The 21,697-nt window shown below is 39.8% G+C and overlaps 2 protein-coding genes across 2 annotated transcripts in view; one reads left to right on the top strand and one right to left on the bottom strand.

Annotated features, from left to right (window-relative positions):
* Positions 1–6,743: 6,743 nt before the first annotated feature.
* LOC310987630 (retinal cone rhodopsin-sensitive cGMP 3',5'-cyclic phosphodiesterase subunit gamma-like) lies at positions 6,744–7,117 on the top strand (the record flags this gene model as incomplete). The annotated part of the gene is made up of 2 exons (XM_083973969.1): positions 6,744–6,853; positions 7,000–7,117. 2 exons carry the CDS (start codon positions 6,744–6,746, stop codon positions 7,115–7,117), a joined length of 228 nt encoding a protein of 75 aa, XP_083830095.1.
* A 3,274-nt stretch (positions 7,118–10,391) lies between these two features.
* The window catches only part of LOC310994351 (RNA binding protein fox-1 homolog 2-like), a 36,726-nt gene continuing 25,420 nt past the window's right edge, over positions 10,392–21,697 (bottom strand). Inside the window, exons 7-13 of the mRNA XM_083983001.1 lie at positions 18,519–18,606; positions 18,167–18,223; positions 17,912–18,056; positions 17,267–17,312; positions 14,569–14,657; positions 14,183–14,255; positions 10,392–13,354 (exon numbers count right to left, since the gene is read on the bottom strand). Of these exons, the coding sequence (XP_083839127.1) occupies positions 13,310–13,354; positions 14,183–14,255; positions 14,569–14,657; positions 17,267–17,312; positions 17,912–18,056; positions 18,167–18,223; positions 18,519–18,606 (543 nt within the window). The 3' untranslated portion in view covers positions 10,392–13,309. The remainder of the gene's footprint in view (positions 13,355–14,182; positions 14,256–14,568; positions 14,658–17,266; positions 17,313–17,911; positions 18,057–18,166; positions 18,224–18,518; positions 18,607–21,697) is intronic.

Raw genomic sequence — 21,697 nt, 5'->3', positions numbered from 1 at the left:
TGGCATTCCTCTCTCTGCCGGACCGTCCCTTTTTAAAGTCCTCTGAGCTGCTGCTAATCCCCCTCAGATGTTAAATCTGTCATTCTTTTATGTGCCAACTCTGCTTGGTCCTCTTCTGTACCAGCTTAGCCACAAATAGGCGAGATAAAGGATAAGGAGATATAAATACGAGGTCTGTTTCAATTTAGATGTGCCTGTCACAGTGTGAATTGAAGTGAATTACAGGGGTGTCATGTCTTGGCAGTAGTAAATGAACTTAATTAGCACGACTATCAAGTTGAAGCCTTAAAAAGAATCTACTGACAGACAGTCATTGTGTGCCAGTCTGTCTGTCACGCACGTTGGCATGTTACCCACACACACAGTACTGTATACACCTCTGCATCAGGAAAACAGTGGTCTCTTTTGTTTAAATTCTGACTCTACAAAAACAGTGGTAAAAGCCCTTTAACACAGGTTTGTGATAGGAGGCTGCAAAACAGAGAAAGGTAAATGAGAGAAGGTTTAATGTGGACACCACAGTGACAGTCACTAGACACCTTTTATAACTGTAAACTGCTTTTGTGTTAGCTGCAGCCTCTCCCTACAACAATTTAATACAAATACAGTATATATCTCATTCGATAGTATATGGAGTTGGCCATGTAGTTCTTAGTTGACTGATTTATATGTAGGGGAGACTGGGGTGCCCGTAACATGGGTCAGGTATAACACTCCTCATTTTCTCCTATTGGAAATCATCGAATTCACTCACCCTGTGGCTGACACAGACTGTTTTATAAGAAAGCATATTGTTATTTTACCTACTTTTTAAAAAAAGATTATCTTCTTTGTAGTTAAACTTGGTTTAGTTTTAGTCGTTCAAATGTCTTATCATGATGGCTCACAGACAGCTCTTATGGCGTGCATGCACACACAAGCACACACGCACAAAGCTTTCAGTATCAAAGTTTTTGACATAATCCTTATATGATAATGTTAAATTTCCTCTAAGTGTATGTGGTTTCCATTAATCTTGACAATAGGATGGATTGTAAGCCTAAATCATATGTGTCTTTATATTTCAGAAAATATACCTTCTTTATTTAATAGTGGATATGTTGAACTAGTCTGTATTCAATTTTCAACACACAGGAATTAAAGAGATTTAAGATACATACAGAAAAAATGTTACAACCATCCCCAACACAGTTAATATGCTGCCATTGAAAGTCGAAAAGAGCAGTTTCCCTAGACGATGTGAAGCCTCAGCAGTTCTAGTCACCATGACTCAGCACCTCAGCACTTTTTGTTTGTTTGTTTGTTTTCTTTCTTTTTTTCTTACACACACGTGAGTACTAAGGAGTTCATTTGGCCTTAATAGCCTGTGTTCAAACATCGGGGAGGTTTGATAACTGTTGACATGTGAGAAACTGTAAGATACTAAAGACTGGGATAAAGATACTAAAGACTTGGCTCATTTGTAAACAAACGTGACCTCATGTAGAACAAGGATCTGGAGCATGTGATGTAAGAACAGAGGCTCCCAGGGCTGCATTTAGATTATCAGTCACTTAGTGGAAAATAAAGAGCACTTAACCATTCAGTAGTTAATCCCTCGCCTCATGGCATGGACTGAGGTTAAAAAGAGTCAATACTGTGACAGATAGTTAACTCAGCAATTATTAATGTCAATGAAAAGAAGAATCTGACAGTCATAAAACAGTAAGAATTCACAACATAACCCAACATTTTCCACGCTTCTGTGAAAAAGAACATTAATCTCAGCTTTCTAACTTTTTCCAGAGTTTTCACATTATCTAAAGCTAATCAAGACTTTTGGATGTCGGCACAATTTGTAAAATGCTAGACTTATTTATTTATTTATTTATTTATTGTGGATAGATAAATAGTGTGTGTGGATATTATAATTTCTTTAAAACTTCTCCAGACAAGAAAAGCCACATACTCATAAAAGAATTAGAATTCCCTCAAAAAAAAGGGCAAAAACTAGAAATGCCCAAAAACCCAATGCATTATGGTTTAATAAGGCATGCAGATCAAAAAGGCAAGAACAATTGAAAGCAAAGAAAATGCAGGGTTAGGGTGAGAAAGTAGCTACTATATTAAAGCAGAAGTAAGTGCAATGTTTGTGTTAAAGCAGATATCAGCTTCACGGCCGTTTCGGCTAATGCTGCGTTCAAGGCAGGCTTTTGAAACCGTAAGTTACAGCTTCAAGTCACAACTACGACTTGGTAGCGTTCCAGGTAACCCGTAGCTCGTGTTTTTACCATCCTGTTGTCTGTGAAAGTTCCCTATAACGGCCACTCGTAACTTCCGACCCGTGAACTCGTACCAGATCGAACTGGTATGACTTCACAGGAAGGAAAAACACAAAGTACGAGTTTCTTTGAACGCACCATGAGTTAGCAGCCCCCGCCCTTGTCAGGCATCAATTGGTCCTCGTGCTACGTCACCACATTCACGCGCATCCCTTGGCTGCACACACAGCCCTTCATGCCGTTCTCTCTCTTCATTGGATAACACTTGTATCCCACAAGGAAAATTTTCTCCTCGGGTTACAGCAGAGCAGAGTGACGGAGAGACTCGTGTTTAGGCTGAAATACTTCATGTAAGTGATTGCTGACGGAAAATAGGACTATTTAGGACTTATATTAACAAAAACATTCCACTGATATCTGCTTTAATATAAGTCTTAAAGCAGAAGTAAGCAATCCGGTCATTTTGGCTAACTTCTTGTCAGCGTATGGAGTAGCAGCCCGCGCCCTCGTCATGGATCTATTGGTCCTCATCCCTACGTCACCACATTCACGCGCATCCCTTGGCTGCACACACAGCCCTTCATGCCGTTCTCTCTCCTCATTGGATAAAGGTTGTAGGATACAAGGAAGTATACAAGAAGTGTTCTCCTCGGCTTACAGCAGAGCAGAGTGACTGACAGACCCGTGTTTCGGACCAAACACTCTATGTAAGTGATTGCTGTCGGAAGATATAACTATTTAAGACTTATATTAACACAAACATTCCGCTTACTTCTGCTTTAAATAGTTATATCTTCCGACAGCAATCACTTACATAGAGTGTTTGGTCCGAAACACGGGTCTGTCAGTCACTCTGCTCTGCTGTAAGCCGAGGAGAAAACTTTCCTTATCCTACAACCTTTATCCAATGAGGAGAGAGAACGGCATAAAGGGGCGGTCCTCTCTGTGTGTGCAGCCAAGGGATGCGCGTGAATGTGGTGACGTAGGGACGAGGGCGGGGACTGCTAACTCCATTCGCTGACAGAAAGTTAGCCAAAACGACCGGATCGTTTACTTCTGCTTTAAGCACAGAGGGTTTATAAATAAATGTAATAGAGAGATGTTGAGTATAAAATCTAATAATCCAAAGCTCTTCTGGAAAATACTTACTGGCTCTAATAGAAATAATGAGAGTTGTCCAGTTCCACCTGAAAATTTCCATGGACATTTCAAAAGATTATCTGACTGGGAAGTGCAAATAGACAAGATACCTGAAACCACTTAACCACTTACTGAATGCACTCATGGTGGTAACAACCTAAATTCTACAGTAGTTTTACTGAGCAAGAAATAAAACTGGTTATTTAAAAATGAAAACCTGGAAAATCAGCAGGAATTGACCAAAACTTAAATGAGTACATCAAATGTACAGCGAGTATCTTTATGTCATTATATGTTTCATGTCTATTTTAAAGGAGGGGCTACAGAAAGCAGTAAGTTTGATGTGTATTTTTTGCGAGAAATGGAAATTATAGATCAATCTTTGGTTCTAGAAAAGCTGACACCAGCAAATTTAAGTGTACCTCTGACGGAGAAAATTTAGAGGTTGTCCATTGTTTTGAATTACCTCGGAATTACTATCGATGAGCTGTACAAGAAAGCGTCTCATGCCACGTGTGCCCTCCTTTGTAAAAGTAGAACATTTGACTTACCTGTAGATGTCACACTAGATCTCTTTGACAAGTTAGTTTCACCGGTCATGAGGTTTGGGGGTATAGAAAAACTGATCTGTGAGAAAAACTTCACCTCAAATTTCTTAAATTTGTTTTAAAAGTTAAAACAACTTGTAATAATATGGTCTGAGCTGGGGAGGTACCCACTTTGTGTTGCAGTCAAAAAGAGAATTATCAGTTATTGGGGGAAACTGATATAGGTAAAGTAAATTTAATAAAATAATGTACAACTGGCTACTTAACCTGTATAACTCAAGTGTATTTAGCAGATATTGGATGACTGCAGTCTGTCGTACCTTTGGCTCATTCAAAAATGTATTAACCCTGACTGACTGAAACTAACTGTTGAACAGAGACTGAAAGATCAGTTCCTGCAAACATGGGAACGTGAACTTGGTAGCATGACGTCATGTGACAATTAAATAGAGCTTATACAAGGGTTTAATTTAGAAAAGTACCTATTGTGTCTGAATTCAAAGTTTAGACAGGCCATCTGCAATTTTAGAGTGAATACCAAAAGTCATTGGAAGGTATAAAGGCCGACATAGAAGTCAGAGGTTTTGTAACCTTTGTGACGATAATTGTCAAGGCAATGAGTTTCATATTTTATTTGAGTGCACGAACAAAAGTAAATTTCAGAGAAAAATATCTATATTATGTTAAACTTTTTTTTTTTTTTTTTTTTACTACAATCTTATAAAGCAAAAGTTATTCATATATTCTCTCTGAAGAGCATCCTTCCTTTGTTTAGGTGATATTTTATTATCATGATTGTTTATTTATCTATGTTTTGTCAGAGATGGAAAGCATGTACAGCCTTGCTACTTGCTAGCCTGGTTGATTATTGTCTTGTTTGTGCTCCATACCATGTACTTGGTCGTGAGTTGAATAAAAAAAAGTGAAAGTGAAAAGTGAAAGAAAAGAATAATGTATGTTGTTCAATATATCAAATTGAGTTTTTCTCAGCAGTGCTTCATTATGTAAGGTTGTGCTCATCTTCACGTGGCATGACACCTTATGAGCCCCCTCCTAAGCTCATAGAGCAGAGCGGCTAATTAGAGGGTTAGGGTGTAAAAAAAAAAAAGGAGGACAGAAAATTATGGGTGAGCATGTCAGGGGATTAGCCGAGGGTGTATATAAGAAGATGGCTGAGCAGAGAGAAACACTGCAGACAGAAGAACTGAACTGAACTGAACTGAACTGCACGGTGCTCCAGCACAAACCAACAAGGTAAGATCAAACTCTGACATTCACTCAGGTTCGAGTTTCAATTCTGGATGAAGGATAAAGCACAGAGCAGACTGTAAAGTGCTGATAGAGCATGACTTCAGATGGATACTGTAGGCGATTCATTGATAAATGTAACTGTCTTCAGCTGTTGCTGCTCTGCAACTTTAGAAAAGGCCTCAGAGATCTTTAAGATACAAAGTCAGTGCAACTGTTTTCTTTGGCTTTATTAAGTTGTTTTTTTCACGGCTATACTCTGTGGTATTGCTCTTTGCATCTTTGGCTTAGTAAACAATTATTGACTTTTTAATAAATAGAGAGCCTGAGGTCCACATTGGTCACTTTTGATTCTACATGTGTCAGACACAACAAGGAGTTATGTCATTTAATTTACATAGACTTGTGCTGTTCAGTTTCAGCACAAACAAGTCTAAGCAATTATGTCTTTTACAAATAAGTTTTCACTTGTTTTAGAGGACATTTTATGTGGTTATGAATGTGTTAGAGTGTAAAAGTGAATTTGTCCTGCTTATCAGACAGAATGTGACTGTGTATCAAAAATAGTGTTTAAGAGAAAAAAAACACAGCTAGATACCATATTTGGCATGTATCTAATTATTATAAGAGCTCAAACCTCAGTGAGCAAATTGATTGTGTTAAATTATATTGTATATTTGCATTTCATTTTCTATGCAGAACCTGCTTTGATTTATACAACATAATTCACCAATTATATGTTATAATGTATGATGTAGATTTCCTTGAAAACAGGATGTAGTGCTCAAGAAGCCAACCTGGTTAAATGAAAAATAGATTACAATACAATGATGATAAAGAGGATTGGAAATGTCCTTGTATAGATCATTAGTGTGTGTCTGTGTTGAAAAAACAGACATGGTTCGTAAGGACACATGGTGAACTCTATTATCTGCAGGGAATAGATACTTGTATCATGAACTGTGGCTTAGCAAAAGCGGAGATGTAGGAAATAAGGAAATATACAAAAAATATAGTGGGATGTGAAATTTAAGAATGAACCTAATTAAGACCTTATAACCTCCACAAATTAAATGGCTTGTTAGCGTGAAAACATCAGTGTGGTCAAAGTAAATTTCTAGAAATTCCAGAGCATTGCTGAGCTTCCTTGTACGATAACAGTCAACCGATGTCAGAAATAGTTCAGATTAAAGCAAGTTGAAAATAAGTTGCTCAGGGCCAAATCTTCTTAGACTCAGAGTTTATTATCTATAACACGCAGCAATGTGTCTTGACTTCAGACTAACTGAGGAATTAAGTGAACTTAACTCTATACTTGTCTCAAGATGTACAGTTTGTAACGTGGCCAAGAGTAATCTTTAAAGCCAAGGTGTAAAAATAGACAAAGCTGTTTGTGTAACGGGGTCTTAAGAATCTCTATGTCAGATTTAGACCATAATTTCACCTAGTCTGGGGATGTTATATCATCCAAGGGTCTTGCACAAGGTTCTTGGTCATCAAAACTAACTTACTGACTTTCAACTCTTTTGCTCTCAGAAACTAAAAGATGGCAGACACAGCCGTTGCAGCTCCCGCCGACAAGAAGGCTCCTCCCAAGTTCAAGCAGAGGACCACCCGCACCTTCAAGAGCAAGGCCCCTAAACCAGGCCAGAAGGGGTAAGAAACTGAGCTCATCTTCCCAAGTGTTTTTCCACTGTTGAATCTATACCTTTAGTTGAGGATGCAAGTGTTTCCTCGACCACTGAAAGTCACATTTCAAATGACACACCTTTGAAACCGACACGTTTCTGTTTCTCTCTCAGATTCGGAGATGACATCCCCGGCATGGAGGGTCTCGGCACAGACATCACAGTGGTTTGCCCATGGGAAGCCTTTGGTGACATGGAGCTCAGCGACCTGGCAAAATACGGAATTGTCTAGAAACCCTCCTGCGTTTTTCCTGCAACAGTTTTACCTCCTTGCACTGATTTTCCTTCACCCAGTCTACCTCCTACTCCCATTTGCCCCATTTTCATTCAAATCTCCCAAAATTGTTTAAGCCCCCACATGTTTTGGGAAACATTGCACAAAAAATGATCCTCAAGTCTGACAAAGAATATAGATCAATTGGCCCAACTAATTTTAAAAGTGCATATCTTATTAATTTATATACGCTTCACTGAGATGTGCATGCTTCAAGCGATAACTCCAATCTTCCTCCCCAATACTTTACAATTGGGTTGTGCATTTCTGAGAGACAATGGACTAAATCTGCTGCAAGCAGGTTTGATTGCTGTTGTGACGATGTTGCACTGCTGAACCCTCTCCTCTCTCCTGCCTTTTCCACTCCACACTCCTGCCCCTGTTTGGAGCTACTCCTGCCTAATGTACAGCTATTTATGAAAGAGATATATTTATGTTGAAATATATTTTTATTTTTATGAACTATGAATGTAAATTTGTGTGACCGGTCAATAGAAAATGGGTAGAACAGTTGAACAGAACTGTCAATAAATATTTTCCCCAAGAAGCAATGTTGTCTTGAGCATTCTGTTTACATTTTTGGGACTCAACACTAGCATAGACAATTTCTCTATAATGTAATAAGACTAATGCTGGTTTGACTTACATAAGTCCAGTTTTGGTATTTATATTTAACACCCACATCCGCATTGTCATCTGCATTATCAAACCTATTACCAGTATGTATATTTTCAACAATGCCTGCAGCACAGCTTTAAGGATGTCAGTTGGACCGTCTTTGGTCCAGACTGAAATATCTCAAAAGTTAGCTGATGGATTGCCATTAAAAGTTTGGACACACACTGGCAAATTATATATGAAAACATGTTGCCTGATTGGGATGTATGTATACAGCTTTATTTTTATTTTTGATGTCACAACCTGGAACCTACTTTTCAAAGGAAAGGAACGTGATGTAATGCTGATTGCTGGGCTTGTTATTTAAGGAAGCATGCAAACACAAACCAATTAAGGTAAGATTTGAACTTGCTGACCATCAGGGCCAACAACATCAGCCCAGTGCAGAAGTTCAAGTAAAGTCAGCCAAGTGAGTGCATATTCCACCTTAAGAATTTAAATCTACATAACAGCAGGCACAGAGCCTGGAAAAGTTCACGAAAATGAAAAAGAAGCTGTAACAGCATGACACACTCAAACCCTGCAACTCATTCAGGAGAAAGAGGACCTCTGCTGCAAGGGTGATAAGACTAAAAGACACGAAACCTCTCAAGAAGAGACAACCAAGAACCTCAAAGCAAAGTTTGCCAGTAAGACAGTCTCCTGGTTGAAGGTGATAGAAACGTGCAACTGGAACTGCAGGTGGAGGAAGGCCAAGAAAAGTTAAAGGAGATGATAGAGAATGTCAAACAGAAGGACATTCTTATCCAGGAGCCCAAGGACGCTGAGAAGACCTCAGATCAGCTGAGGAGCCTAAAGCATGACAACAGTCTTGAAAAAGAGGCAGAGCTTGCCAGGATAGAAGACTCCTGGATAAGGAAAGTCAGAGAGTTGGAGGAGGTGAAAAAAGACAACAGAAGGAGACACAATTCCTCAAGGACGAGAACAAGAAACTGCAGGCAGAAAACCAAATCCATAGGGACGTAGAGAAAAAAATGCAGGTAGAGAACAAAGTCTTTAAGAGGGAAGGGAGAAGGAGAAATGACGAGGAAAACACTGCAGGTAGAGAAACATGTCCTCAAGGAGGAGGAGAAAAAACTGCAGTCAGAGAACCATGTCCTAAAGACGGAGAACAAAAACCTACATGCCACCAATAATGTGCTGCACCTGCACAAAAACCCCGGTTTTCGTCTAGCATCACCGTGATGTTGACATTCGATGCTTTGATTGAATGCTGGGCCAGGATGGGAGGGGGCTTGGCTGAAACCTAGCTGTGACATCACAAATTCCTGACTCTCGTTTCAAGGCTCAGTTTCTGAATATGAGCTGTGTGAATGTCTGTGTGGACTGAGGCTTTGATGCATTCAAAGTGCCGAGACCTGCTGGAATAGTTAACAGATTGGGTGTTGTCGTATAGCTGACTGGGTTGAGCAGGCACCCCACATACAGAGGCTAGTCCTCACTGCGGTCAAGGCCATATTGGGTCAGGCAACTTGCTCTGGCTGCAGCAGATGGGTGATCCAATCATCTGCACTAAAAAAAACTATTCACAACTCTGTGAAATTTTGTCCGTATATAGCTATTACTTTAAAGCAGAAGTAAGTGATATATTTGTGTTAATATAAGTCTTAAATAGTTATATCTTCCGACAGCAATCACTTACATAGAGTGTTTGGTCTGAATCATGGGTCTCTCAGTCCCTCTGCTCTGCTCTGAGTCGAGGAGAAAACATTTATCGTATCCTACAGTTTTTATCCAATGAGGAGAGAACGGCATGCAGGGCTGTGTGTGCAGCCAAGGGACGCCGTGAATGTGGTGACGTATGGACGAGGACTGTTATGGTGCGTTCAAGGAAACTCTTTTTTTTTTCCGACCTGTGAAGTCGTACCAGTTCGATCTGGTACATAGACTGTACAAAAAGACGTACTGGTACGATTTCACGGGTCGGAAGTTACGAGTGGCCGTTATAGTGACTTTCACCGGTAAAACAGGTCGGAAAAACACGAGTGGGTTGCCTGGAACGCTACAAAGTCGTAAGTTGTGACTTGAAGCTGTAATTTATGATTTCAAAAGCCTGCCTGGAACGCAGCATTAGCGAAAACGAATGGATCACTCACTTCTGCTTTAACTATTTGCATAGTTACTATAATGTTATTTTCATAGAAAAGTACATGAATAAAATTATTCGTGATTTTAAGAATGTAGTATCATAACTGCATTCCTGACGTTCATAACAAAACAAATTGTTTGAAAATCAGTCAGAAAGTTCATCTGACTACAGAGAGGGAAATCTCATAAGAGCACCAAATGCCTGATGAAGTGAGCTACAACTTGATATTTTACTCATGTTTTAGAATTTGTGGAGTTGGAAGAGACCAAAACAATGTACCTACACTGACCTAGTATTCAACATAAAAATCAGCACTCACACACTGGCAATTATGTGTAAAATAATGTGAGAAACTACAAAATATGCTCATCCATTTTACTAAATAAATACATTACCAAAATAAAACAACCTGAAAGCTTGATCACAACAAAACATTTTTATATAAAACATTTTATATGGACATTCAATAACAAAAAAACGGGCAAAATGGCAGTCAAGGGGATATAGACATGACAGAGGGGTAGGACTGGTCATTGAGAAACCATAGCAACTATGAAGAATGGCCACATAGTTTACTATAATACAGTGGCAAGATAAACCACGACATGAAAATGATCTTTGTGCGGCAGCCATTTTGTTTGTCAGCAGGCCTTTTTGCCAAACAGCACTGTGCTCTTGGTTGTGTTAACTAGCTTCAAACTGCTAGCTGCCTGTCATTCTCCATGGAGTTTAGTGGTAAAGAAGAACACAACTGGGCTCGGCTGCTCAGGAGTCAAATATGAAAGACACAAGATTCATGCAAAACTTTTTTTTTCTTTTTTTAAAACTTGACAAGACTCGCTCATGCTGGTTTGTCCATGCCTTCAGTGTCTCCAAAAGTCCATCTTTGTGTTTTTTTTGTTTTTTTGTGTAGCACTCTTCACGTTAGGAAACAGAATGTGCTAGGGGGCTGTTAGTTAGCATCTTTGGCTAGGTTTTCTTTCTTTTCTTTTTTTCCTTTTTTCCCCATTTTGTCCAGAGCACATACTATATTAATATGGAGATTCTGAAAAAGAAATGTTTAATGTCATGACTTGAGCAAATGAAACAGCAGCACATTTAATAGAAAAAAAAGCATCTTGTTGACCTGTATGTTTTTCCAAGCGTGAGAGGTGGAAAACACAACAGTTTGAAATTGATTGATAGTTTTAAAAAACAAAACAACAACAGCAACAACAACAAAAAAAACTTAGCATTTCCCACCATGACTTTTAGTTTGTTTTTTTACCGAAATATTAATCTGGGTATGTAACAACTTTAGACATTTTACGGGATATCTTCAAATAAAACTGGAGCGACCACACCGGCCAAGCTGACGTATTTAACCACTGAAATGTAAGGACTCTGCATGATACAAAACTATTGGAATATATGAAAAACAATAAAAGAAAAGATCGCAGTTGGTTTTAAGCAAAGTGCTACAGGCCTATGTTCATTCGTTCCTAATGTCTCAGTCACTTGCAAAATATAGACATGACAAGAAAAAACAAAAAGCCGTTCCAGCCGTTCCTGCATATTTTGAAATACACTTAAATGTAATGCTGGCAGATCCTATAATCAACCAAAAACATGACAAAACACAAACAAAAAAAACACTGAATATTTAACTGAGAGAACAAAAGTTTGGTAGTGTTACATGCATACCTCTGCTTTGTTACTAGTTGGGTACGCTCAGGGCTCAAGACCTTGCACCTTTGTGAGGAAGGAATAACAGATATAAATAAAAAACTGAAGATGGAATCAGGTAAATAAAGACAGCAATAGGATTATCAAGGATAATGATAATAACAAAGATTATATATTTATACATACGGCAGAAAAAATGTGCTTTCTACAAATCTTTGGAACAAAAACAAAAAGCCAAAAAAGCCACATTTTGGAAATACAACAGTATAGAAATATGCACAATAGTAAGATGTTTTGCATTTAAATATTTTCTATTAACTGATCGACAGAACCTCTCTTGCTCTTGCTCAGTAATTGCTGTTGGCAGCATCGCGAACACAATTACCAACTAAAGTATGTTTCAGGAAGACTCAGTCAATGTTGAACTTTGCTCTATAAAAGATGGAGCAATGGGGGGTGGGATCCAAATAATAAGTCCCTACATTAAAAGGATCAACAAATACTTAAATTCCCCTGGATTGTGGATCTGGATCTAAATCTAAAACTCAAGTAAATGAGAAATGTTTTTGAGTGTAGTGTTACACGTTCTGTAGTGTTTAGTGGTGACTGCACACAGAGTGTTGTGAAATCCTGTGCATGAGAAGGATGAAGTGAGACTATAGGCCTAGTTGTGTGGTATAGTCAAAAGGTGGAGTATTGGTTTGATAGATGCTCTTTGTCTGATTTCACTGTTTGATCTACATGTCCCATTAACAGCTGTGGCTGCTATGTAGCTGAGTCAAACAAAAATAATGGTTCGAAAAGAATCATAATGAGAATAATTACAATAATAACAATAATAATAATAATAATAATAATAATTTGGTAACTTTTTTCTCTAAACTAATTTCTTTGCATATTATAACAATTTTAAGTTTAAAGGTTCACCATTTCCACATACTAAGAAAACTTGAGGTAAGGAACAGCTCTAATAACCCTCCCTCCTTCAGGTTTCGGACGTGATTTCTGTAGCGTTACAAGCCGCCATGTTCTCGCTCTACCAGAACTCAACAAGAATAGAAAACCTCACTCATTACAATCCACCCACGTTGAGGAGTTACAAGATCCCTCCGTGGGTGTTTTATCATTTTATTGACTCTTCTCTTCTGGTTCAAAAATGTTGTCAGATGCTCTTTTTGATGCACCTTCCCGCTTCCTACTGCTCCAACGTTATGTGGACACCTCGATTTCTGGCCTCCCTCTCTTTTCTCCTTTAAACTTGGAGTGCGCGTAGGCCACACAGCACTGAGCTCTGTCTCATACATGGTTGACAGCTGTTTAAATGTCAGTTATCCACACACAGCCTTTGGAAGAACATCTGGGCTCCATCCCGAGTCTTGTGCTGCTGAGTGCCGAGGGAATAAGAAGGGGGAGGGCAGGAGGGGGAGGGGAGGGGGACTATAATACAGCCGTGCAATAGGGAAGGTGGCCATTATAAGTCTTTTTTTTTCTTTTTTTTTATGTAAAGGCCATCCAACAGTCTTTAATACAGCATTCCTCTATTTCTGTAGTAGCGAATATAAGAAAATGTGGGACTGCTCTGGGGAGGGGTCAGAATTTTCTTTGCTGTGGATGACTCCACACTTTTAAACTGGGTGCAGTCCACCTCCACGACAAAAGAGGGAGCTCTTTTAGAGTAATTCAATGGAAGAGATGAGCTCCTGGGAAATGTAGTGTCCTTAGTAAGGGGCAAATCTACTGTAGCCTCCCCTGTACAGTGTGGCCTGTAAAACAACACACATACATTTAGTGAGATACATTTTTCATTCAAGATAACACTGTTATCTGAAAATTAATTGACCAAAACCAACAATGAACTGATCTCACACTGGCCTAACAAATCGGAACCGGGTGTGGTGATACCGGAAGGTAAACATACTGCCCCCATGGTGCATTGCGCAGGTAGAACAATGGCTGCCTCCATAGGTAAAAATATATACTAAACAATGTGGATTTTTAAAGCACTGACAGTAGTTTATGTGTTTCTAAAAATAAATTTACATAGAAGATAGGGTTACACTTTACTTGAAGGTATCGTCATAAGAGTGACATGACACAGTCATGAACGTGTCATAAACATTATGTCAATGTCATAACGTTGTCATTAAGTGTCATTCGGTTTTTGTAGGGTTAGGTTTAGGGTTAGAGTTATGGTTAGGGTTAACCGAATGACACTTAATGACAACGTTATGACATTGACATAATGTTTATGACACATTCATGACTGTGTCATGTCAGTCTTATGACAGTGTCATGTCACTCTTATGACGGTACCTTCAAGTAAAGTGTTACCGAAGATAGCAATCATGGTTTATTTAGGCCTACAGGTCATCGTAGCCAAATATAGTGTTATATAGTGTTTTGTTTTGATTTCAATTCTTTCTTTATTCATTCACTCATCACCCACTTTTTTACAGACAGGGTAAGGAAGTACTCAGGTGGACAAATGCATTGTTAGTTTTGGTGTATTTACTGAATTTGTTGACAATAAGAAAAAAATATAGAATAAAGCAAGATATGTGCTTTAAATACAGGAAATTATATGGACTTACCATGGCTCCAACACCATAGGCAGCTGGGGCGAGTGCAGCATGGTAGGGATCTGCCGTGTAAACTCGTCCGTAACTGTCCGAAAAATAATAAACGTTATTCATATAACACTTAATGCTTCTTCTATGTACTTTGAAAAAGGAGGAATTAAAAGAACAAGACATCATAAGATAAGAGCAGAGAATAAAAACACCATGTGTCAGCTGTTATGTATTGCAGCTAATCTAAACAGGGGAAATAAGTAATGTATTTCTGTCTAAAATAACTAATGTACTACAACCTCAGGAAGGATGACAGACATTTTTAAAAGTCACTTTCTGGCCAATGCTTTGTCAAAGGCACCAAAAGGTGCAGGCGCTGGCCTGTCAAAGACACACCGTCCACTCACCTGTCACTGTAAGCTGCCGCTGCAGCCGCTGCTGCTGCGGGGGTCGCTACTGCAGCCGGCTGGGCGTAACGATACGCTGCATAGCCACCCTGTGAGGGGCCGATGGAGAGGAAAGAGATGGAGAACAGACAGAGCGAAGAGGGCATTGCGTGCAATAGGAGAGAGAGAGAGAGAGAGAGAGAGAGAGAGAGAGAGAGAGAGAGAGAGAGAGAGAGAGAGAGAGAGAGAGAGAGAGAAGGGATAGGTGGGAAGGGACAGAAAGAAGAGTAAATTCTTGTTAAGAGGGTGCTGTATTTCTTCTGCTGACTAACAGACTAGTGGTGAATCTAAAGGGTTACATTGTGAGAAAAACTGCTGAGAAGAGAGCGGAAGATTAACAAGCAGACAGTCAGCACAACTGGCTAATCTGGTGCAGTACAGCATTCACAAGGATGTAGCTCAGGCTGTGTGCATCTCCCCCTCCATGGCTAACAAGGGGGAAAAAAATTACAAGTACTTTATGTATTTTACTGTTTTATCATCATTCAAGTACATTATTTTTTCCCAGTGTGCGTTGGGCATGGAGGGAGAGAGATTTCATACCCATTACTGTGCCCCACCCCACTTTCCCTACCAAAAACACACAGTTAAAGAAAGGGGAAGGGGTGGCAGGATGATTGTGTCATTATTTATGTTTGAATGGACAGCTGATGAACAGACACATTAAACTACAGGTGTAAGAAGGCAGTCAGCCAGTCAGATTAAAAAAGGAAAACACACACACGCATACACACACACACACACGCTCACAGGGCCAGCGACCAATCACTGACAGACACAGCATGCTTTCCCAAAACTCAGAACATACAGTGTATTAGGCCAAACATCCCTATGAAAAAAAAGAAGAATGCAAAAAAACAAAACACACACCGCTGCATTCTAACCTAGAGAATCGGTCACGACCATGTCCCCACATTCAGGACCACACAGTTGCTGCTATGGGAAGAAGGCTGGACTGGGGGAAGGTTGGGGGGGGGGGGGGGGGGGGGGGGGGGTAGGTAGGTAGGGTGGGTGGGTGGGGAGGTTGTGACTGCCAGGAGAAGATAATAAGATGATAAAGACAGAGGAGGAGATAAAACGTGACCCTGAGAGTGGGATAGAAGGAGGAGAAGTAACAGAACAAAGCAAGAGGAACTACAGCTGCTGATTGAAGAGGAGACAGAGTGAACAGGGTGAAGGAGGTAAAGAAAGAGTGACAGAAATGGGAGGGAGGGGTCTAGAGGAAGAGAGGAAAGCAAGGGAGGAAATAGGGAGGACCGGGGATGGGGGTGGGGTGGGGGGTGGAGGGGGTGAGCCTTGTAAGTACGTCTGCATGCCGACACTGATTCGGTTAGCATGCCACAAGTGAAACAGATAGGGAGATTCCTGGAAGGGGTCTGAATGAACTGCTGAGAGAACAAATTTTCTTGTCCTACATCCCTCTGACATCTGACAAGTGGATCTCCTCAAGTTTCATTGTCTTATTTATTTCATGTCCTGTTTGCATTTCAAGCATGACAAGTGCAGCTTGCAATACGTTAGCAGTTGTTCCTGTGTGTGTGTGACATATGTATTATAAGGGAAAGTGGTGGTGATAACATGTCCTATAGGATGAAAAATGGCATCATCTGTTTCTGTTTCTTTCTTTTCTTTTACCCAAATTACCCTCACTTTTACATGTTTTGGAACAAAAGTCTGCAAAAATTGGTCAAAGGAAAAAATAAATTGTCAGTTTCTTTGAACATATCTTGTCTAGTATTAAACAAAAGGATTATAACATGTTGATGATGCCAAAATGAGTCAAAATTCCTTTGTTTTCACACTGAGAAGAAAACATGCATTGCTAGCTGAATGTATTGTCATGGGATAGAGTGGATCACTTGTAAACCACCAGTGCAAAATGTGGCTGAAGAAAGTGGCTGTGACTGCTCAAGTACTGACTTTCCCTGAATCTAATTCACCCAAAAATGTAGATCCAGTTCTCCTGAACAGATTTTGTGAATGAACATTTATATATTGTATGCTCTTTATGAATTCAGATTTAAACGTAATTATTTTTCTTCCCCCTTCCGCAACTCCACCCTTGTCAGAATCCAGTGAGTTAGTAAGAAGAAGACAGAGAAGGCATTTCAATCTCAGATGGTCAATAATGTCTAGCAGCACGCAGTCATTGGAGACGAGGAGGATGCACACTGGTTCTCACACAGAGTGTGTAAACCCTACCTGGGGCAATCTGCCACTAATGTCCTGAAACACTAGTCTACAGAGAGAACAGAAACAGCTATTGTCAACCTGGTCTCTCTCTCACACACATACACACACTCAGAATCACACAGACACACGCTCATAATCACATTGGTACAAACTAGCTCACAAATGCACTGAGACAAACCCTAGAGGAGTCTACTCATGAATGGACACATGATTACAGTAAGTGTGTGCTGGACTGTTGGTGTTGCTATGTATTTGTATGTATAGAATGTACTCTATGAAACTGGACATAATTTGGCAATTTAAAATTGTGTATGGAGAATATTAAATGCAACAAAAAACACCCAAAAGTACACATCTCTATGGGTTTGGTCTGTGCCATTTCACACTTGAAAAAAAAAACCCACAGGCAAGAGGAGGAAAATGTAGGTGAGCGGTGAGGCAGTAGAGGAGAGAGAGGTATACTTACATAGAGATCGGCTGCACCGTAAAAACCATCCTGATAGGCCATCACGCTGAGAGAGACGAGAAAGGAAAGGAAGAAGGAAAAGGAGAGAGGAGCGGTGGTGGAATGTCGAAAACAAACAAAAAGAAACAAAAAAAAAATGGTGTGATGCGCCACCATGTGGGCATTGCAGAAAACAACAAACAAGAGTGACGGTGGAGGGAGAGAGAGGCGAGAAAATGGTGCCAAACAGATTGTGAAAGAGAGAAGAGAAAGAAGGGTGAGATTATTACACACCGTGCAACATGCAAGACAAAATACCACCTCTTTGTATAGAAATGCGCTGACTTCAGAGTGATACTACTGTTACTGCAGCCGCTGTGACAATGGCCCATTAAGGGAAATCCTATTCTACTTGTATCTATCTTGTTTGAATCCTTACCACTTTTGAGGTACAAGGAAATGGTATTTCAGCTCAGCAAGCAATCAATGTCATTATCTCAATGAAAAATCTATTCAAACACACAACATGCACAATTATCAAGTACTAATTTTAACTATGTGAAGACATGCATTTTAGAGGAACATTTCGGTACGTCTACTTTTCATTGTCATTAGCGCTTTACTGGTGTAGTTATCAGTTTTTATTGATTGCTGATGTGTGCTTACCCCGGGTATGTAGGGATGGCAGGTTGTGGCACAGCTGCCCTGACTGCACTGTAGACCGGCCGTGCACGACCTCGGAGATGAGCGCCCCGAAAGGTCGCAGCAGTGGAAGCAGCTGCTGCCGCTGCTGGGTATGGAAACCCTGGTACTGAGTGAGAGAAGGAGAGAGAAAATAATCAAGATGGATACTGCTGTTTGTGATTTAAAAAAAATTATATTTCTTTTACCCACGTATAACAACAATAGGTGCTGTCCTACCTGTGTAGAGCTCAGGACTGTACATCGCACCAACCATGGGACTCAACTTCCATCCAGCTGGAGTAAAACAAAAACAGCAAATCAGTGTTACCATATTAACTACCTTTATTTCAAAGCCTCATGATTATGACCACATTACTCATACAAAAGTCTGCAAGTCAAATTTTGAATACAAGCAAACTGTACTGAAAAAAAAACTGAAAACGAGGATAAAACATTTCATAGTTTTAACACAAATTGGAGTATTTCTGTGTGAACTGGCCATAGTGTGACATTTATATTTGAAAAAATAACTGATTTTGTGATATTGATTTCGGCCACATGACAGCTAGAACTGTAAAAAATGCAGTACCATATGGAAGTGCAGCGAGGCCCTCTCCGTTAGAGTATGGTGTAGTCATCTTCTTGTTCGTCATCACTCTGGCTGTAGCATTATTGACCTGGACACCAGAAAAAGTGATCAGTGGCTGATTTAACCCGCAGTATTGAGGAATGATCAGAAAAATGATGCACAGTCCAATTATATTTAAGTCTGTGTTGTATGTTGTCTAAAGCTGAAGAGTTCGCTGACACATAGTAGATATATGATTGGAGTTTTCATATTAATCTTGTACTTGAAGTGTGAGGTGTCATTACACTTTATACAGTTTTCTTTTTCTTATGACAGGCTAATTCTGTTGATGAGCAGCGATGGTATTTGATGCATGCACTTCTTTTGAAGGAGAAAGACACTGAAAACAAGGATCCTGGTGAGTAGTCAGGCAGTTTTGCACACAAACAATGCAACCATTGGCAAACAGAACAAAGAAAACAACAAAATATTTCAGAACAAAGGCATTCAAAAAGAAATCCAAGACCATTATATTGCTACCTTTAAAAAAAAAGAGGGAAAAAGAAGGTGAATTAAGCGGCAGATTCATCAGTTGAACACAATGCAAAAAACATCAATCGAAGAGTTCATACAAAATTACACGCAGCCAATCAAGAGCGCATCACATCACCAGAGGTGAGCAAAACTAGCCAATCAGCAAGCATCAAATGCAGCAAGAGACCAATCAAAAAAGGCTGGCAGCCCTCCCAATCAAATACACATCATACAGAAAAAGGAGGCAGGGGAGGGAGAGAGAACGACAGAGAAGAGACAGAAATATAGAGGGATGCAGGAGGAGGAGCCAGTCCACATGAAAAGACACAGAAAAAACATGTACATGGTGTGGAGAAGAGAGAGATAGAGAGAGTGGATAATCCATCCAAATGTGCAATTCCTCTAATGAACAAACAGAAACAACAAGATGCGGTACACACATACAGAATACATCTGACCGCTTGCCTACATTGGATCTAATGAGCAACGATGGAGAAATGATAAATGGAGCAAGAACGAACACAGAGAGAGAACAGTCTAGATAAAAAGACGGAGAGGATGGGGGATGCAGATATCATTCCTCAGAAACAAAAAACAAAAACATTTCTTAAAAAAAGAAGAAAAAATAAATAAATTCAAATAAATCCATGGTTGTGAAACACTGTCAGGCATTCCAGATCAGTGTCGCACACGAGAAAAACCTCAAAGCACACAACCACCAACACACACCATCCAGAACCAAACTGATCAAAAAGTGAAAGAAGGACACCTCACTACTGAGATCATTAAGAAAAGCTGCCGTTAATTAATGGCTCAGTTTGCTTTGCTGGGGCCTACATCTTAGTTAATGGCAGTTTCTTTCAGTCTTAATAGTCACGGCTGCTAAAAGTGTTCATATTACAAGAACAGATTTGCTCCTAAGTGGAGTATGCTTGCATCCTCTCTGGGGCACACACTATTCACAAGATATATCTTGTATATTATGAATGTTACATCTTAAGAACGACACATCTATAACTGACTGCTGTCTACCGAGTGATACAGGAAGTGCTAATGTACACCACGAGATACAGACAGCTATTATCCTCTCTCCGAGTAAAGCTAACATAGCACTCATGCTTCAGCATGCTGTCCCACTAAGGTGCAGATATGCAGCTACTGGCTGACACATGACACAGAGAGATGACATTGTACTATATGGCGTCATACAGATGACGAGAAAGAGAGTAAACCATGCAGGATACAGCTCTGGATATAAATGCTGAATGCAGTTAGAGAGGTGATTGGAATGAATGCATAAGAAGTGGTAGTCATAGTTGTTGCACTTGCAGATAGATGCAGTACATTCAGTTATACAAGTGGCCTTTATAATGCCATGCGGTCAATGGCTAATCTCGTAATCGTTTAATTCACCACCTCCCCGATCAATCACAGGATTAGCCAATCAGGTTCTGTCAATCAATCAATCAGGCTCCCTACAGTAAAGGAGTCTTTCATTTGGGTGTTGGGTGCATTTTATTTCATTTGGACGGATGGGGTGGGGGGGAGGGGTCATTCAAAGATGATGCCATGTGTACACAACTTACCGTTGCCAGGGAAACGGCGTGAGGACACGCGAGCAGTTACCGTGGAGACTGACAACAACAACAACATACAAAAATCATCAGGGAAATAGAGAAAATATATGTAAGAAAGAAATGATGAACCAAAAAAAAAGAAGAAAACATAAAACAAAAACGAGGTAATGAAAAGCAACCCCCACCCTGTGGTAGAGAGGAAGTGGTGTAACAGGTCACGTGTCAACAGTCACCTACAAGCATCAGCCATATGACAACAACCTAACCTCTACTGTTTGAAAACCCACTAAAACACAGATCATAAAGGTTTAGAAAGAAGGAAACAAATGGAAACAGAAGATGTCAGAAATTTTTATCTAACTTGGGAGGGAAACCACCTGTTATTATTGCCCAGATTATGATCAAGTAACTGACAAAATAAATCACTCAAAAAAAGAAGAAGAAACAAAGAAACAAAAAGAAATCAAACTTAATCCCATTCTCCAATGTTTATGCTACCTGACTACATCACAGGACAGGGAGATGGACAGAGATATGGAGGGAGGGATGGACAGCGGAAATGCAGGTGCAAATGGGGACACACAAACTGGGAGAGACGGACAGACAGACTGGCCTGGTGAAAAAGAGTGGAGAGAGATGGAGGAGAACCAATATATACGAAAAAAGTAAAAAAGAAAAAAAAAAGAAAGGAGAGGGAACGACAGCTATCTATTGCATTCTCTTCACTTGTTCATTCTCTCTCCACCCTCCACATTTCTAATTCTGCACACCCACACACAGAGACAGAGAAGAGTGCAAGACATTCAAGACCATGCAGAACAGCTTTAGTAGCAAGTAGAGAAGAAAAAATAATAATAAAAGCGTGATTTAAAATCGGGAGCCAGAGCAAATGGCAAAAAGCATGGTGTATTTGATCTCCGAGGCCATTTGCAACTGAAATCCAAGCTCATGCTGACAAATTAAAAGAAAAGAAAAGATAAGATGTCACCACAAAATGCACTTCCATGAGATCTGGTGTTCTTTTTCAGGAGTGGTGGATGCAAGTGTGTGCGCAAACAATACTTTTTTTTTTTTTTTAACCATCCATCT

Source organism: Trachurus trachurus (genome assembly GCF_905171665.1).
Source record: "Trachurus trachurus genome assembly, chromosome: 1".
Lineage (NCBI taxonomy): Eukaryota > Metazoa > Chordata > Actinopteri > Carangiformes > Carangidae > Trachurus > Trachurus trachurus.
This window is presented reverse-complemented; position numbering and strand designations above follow the sequence as displayed.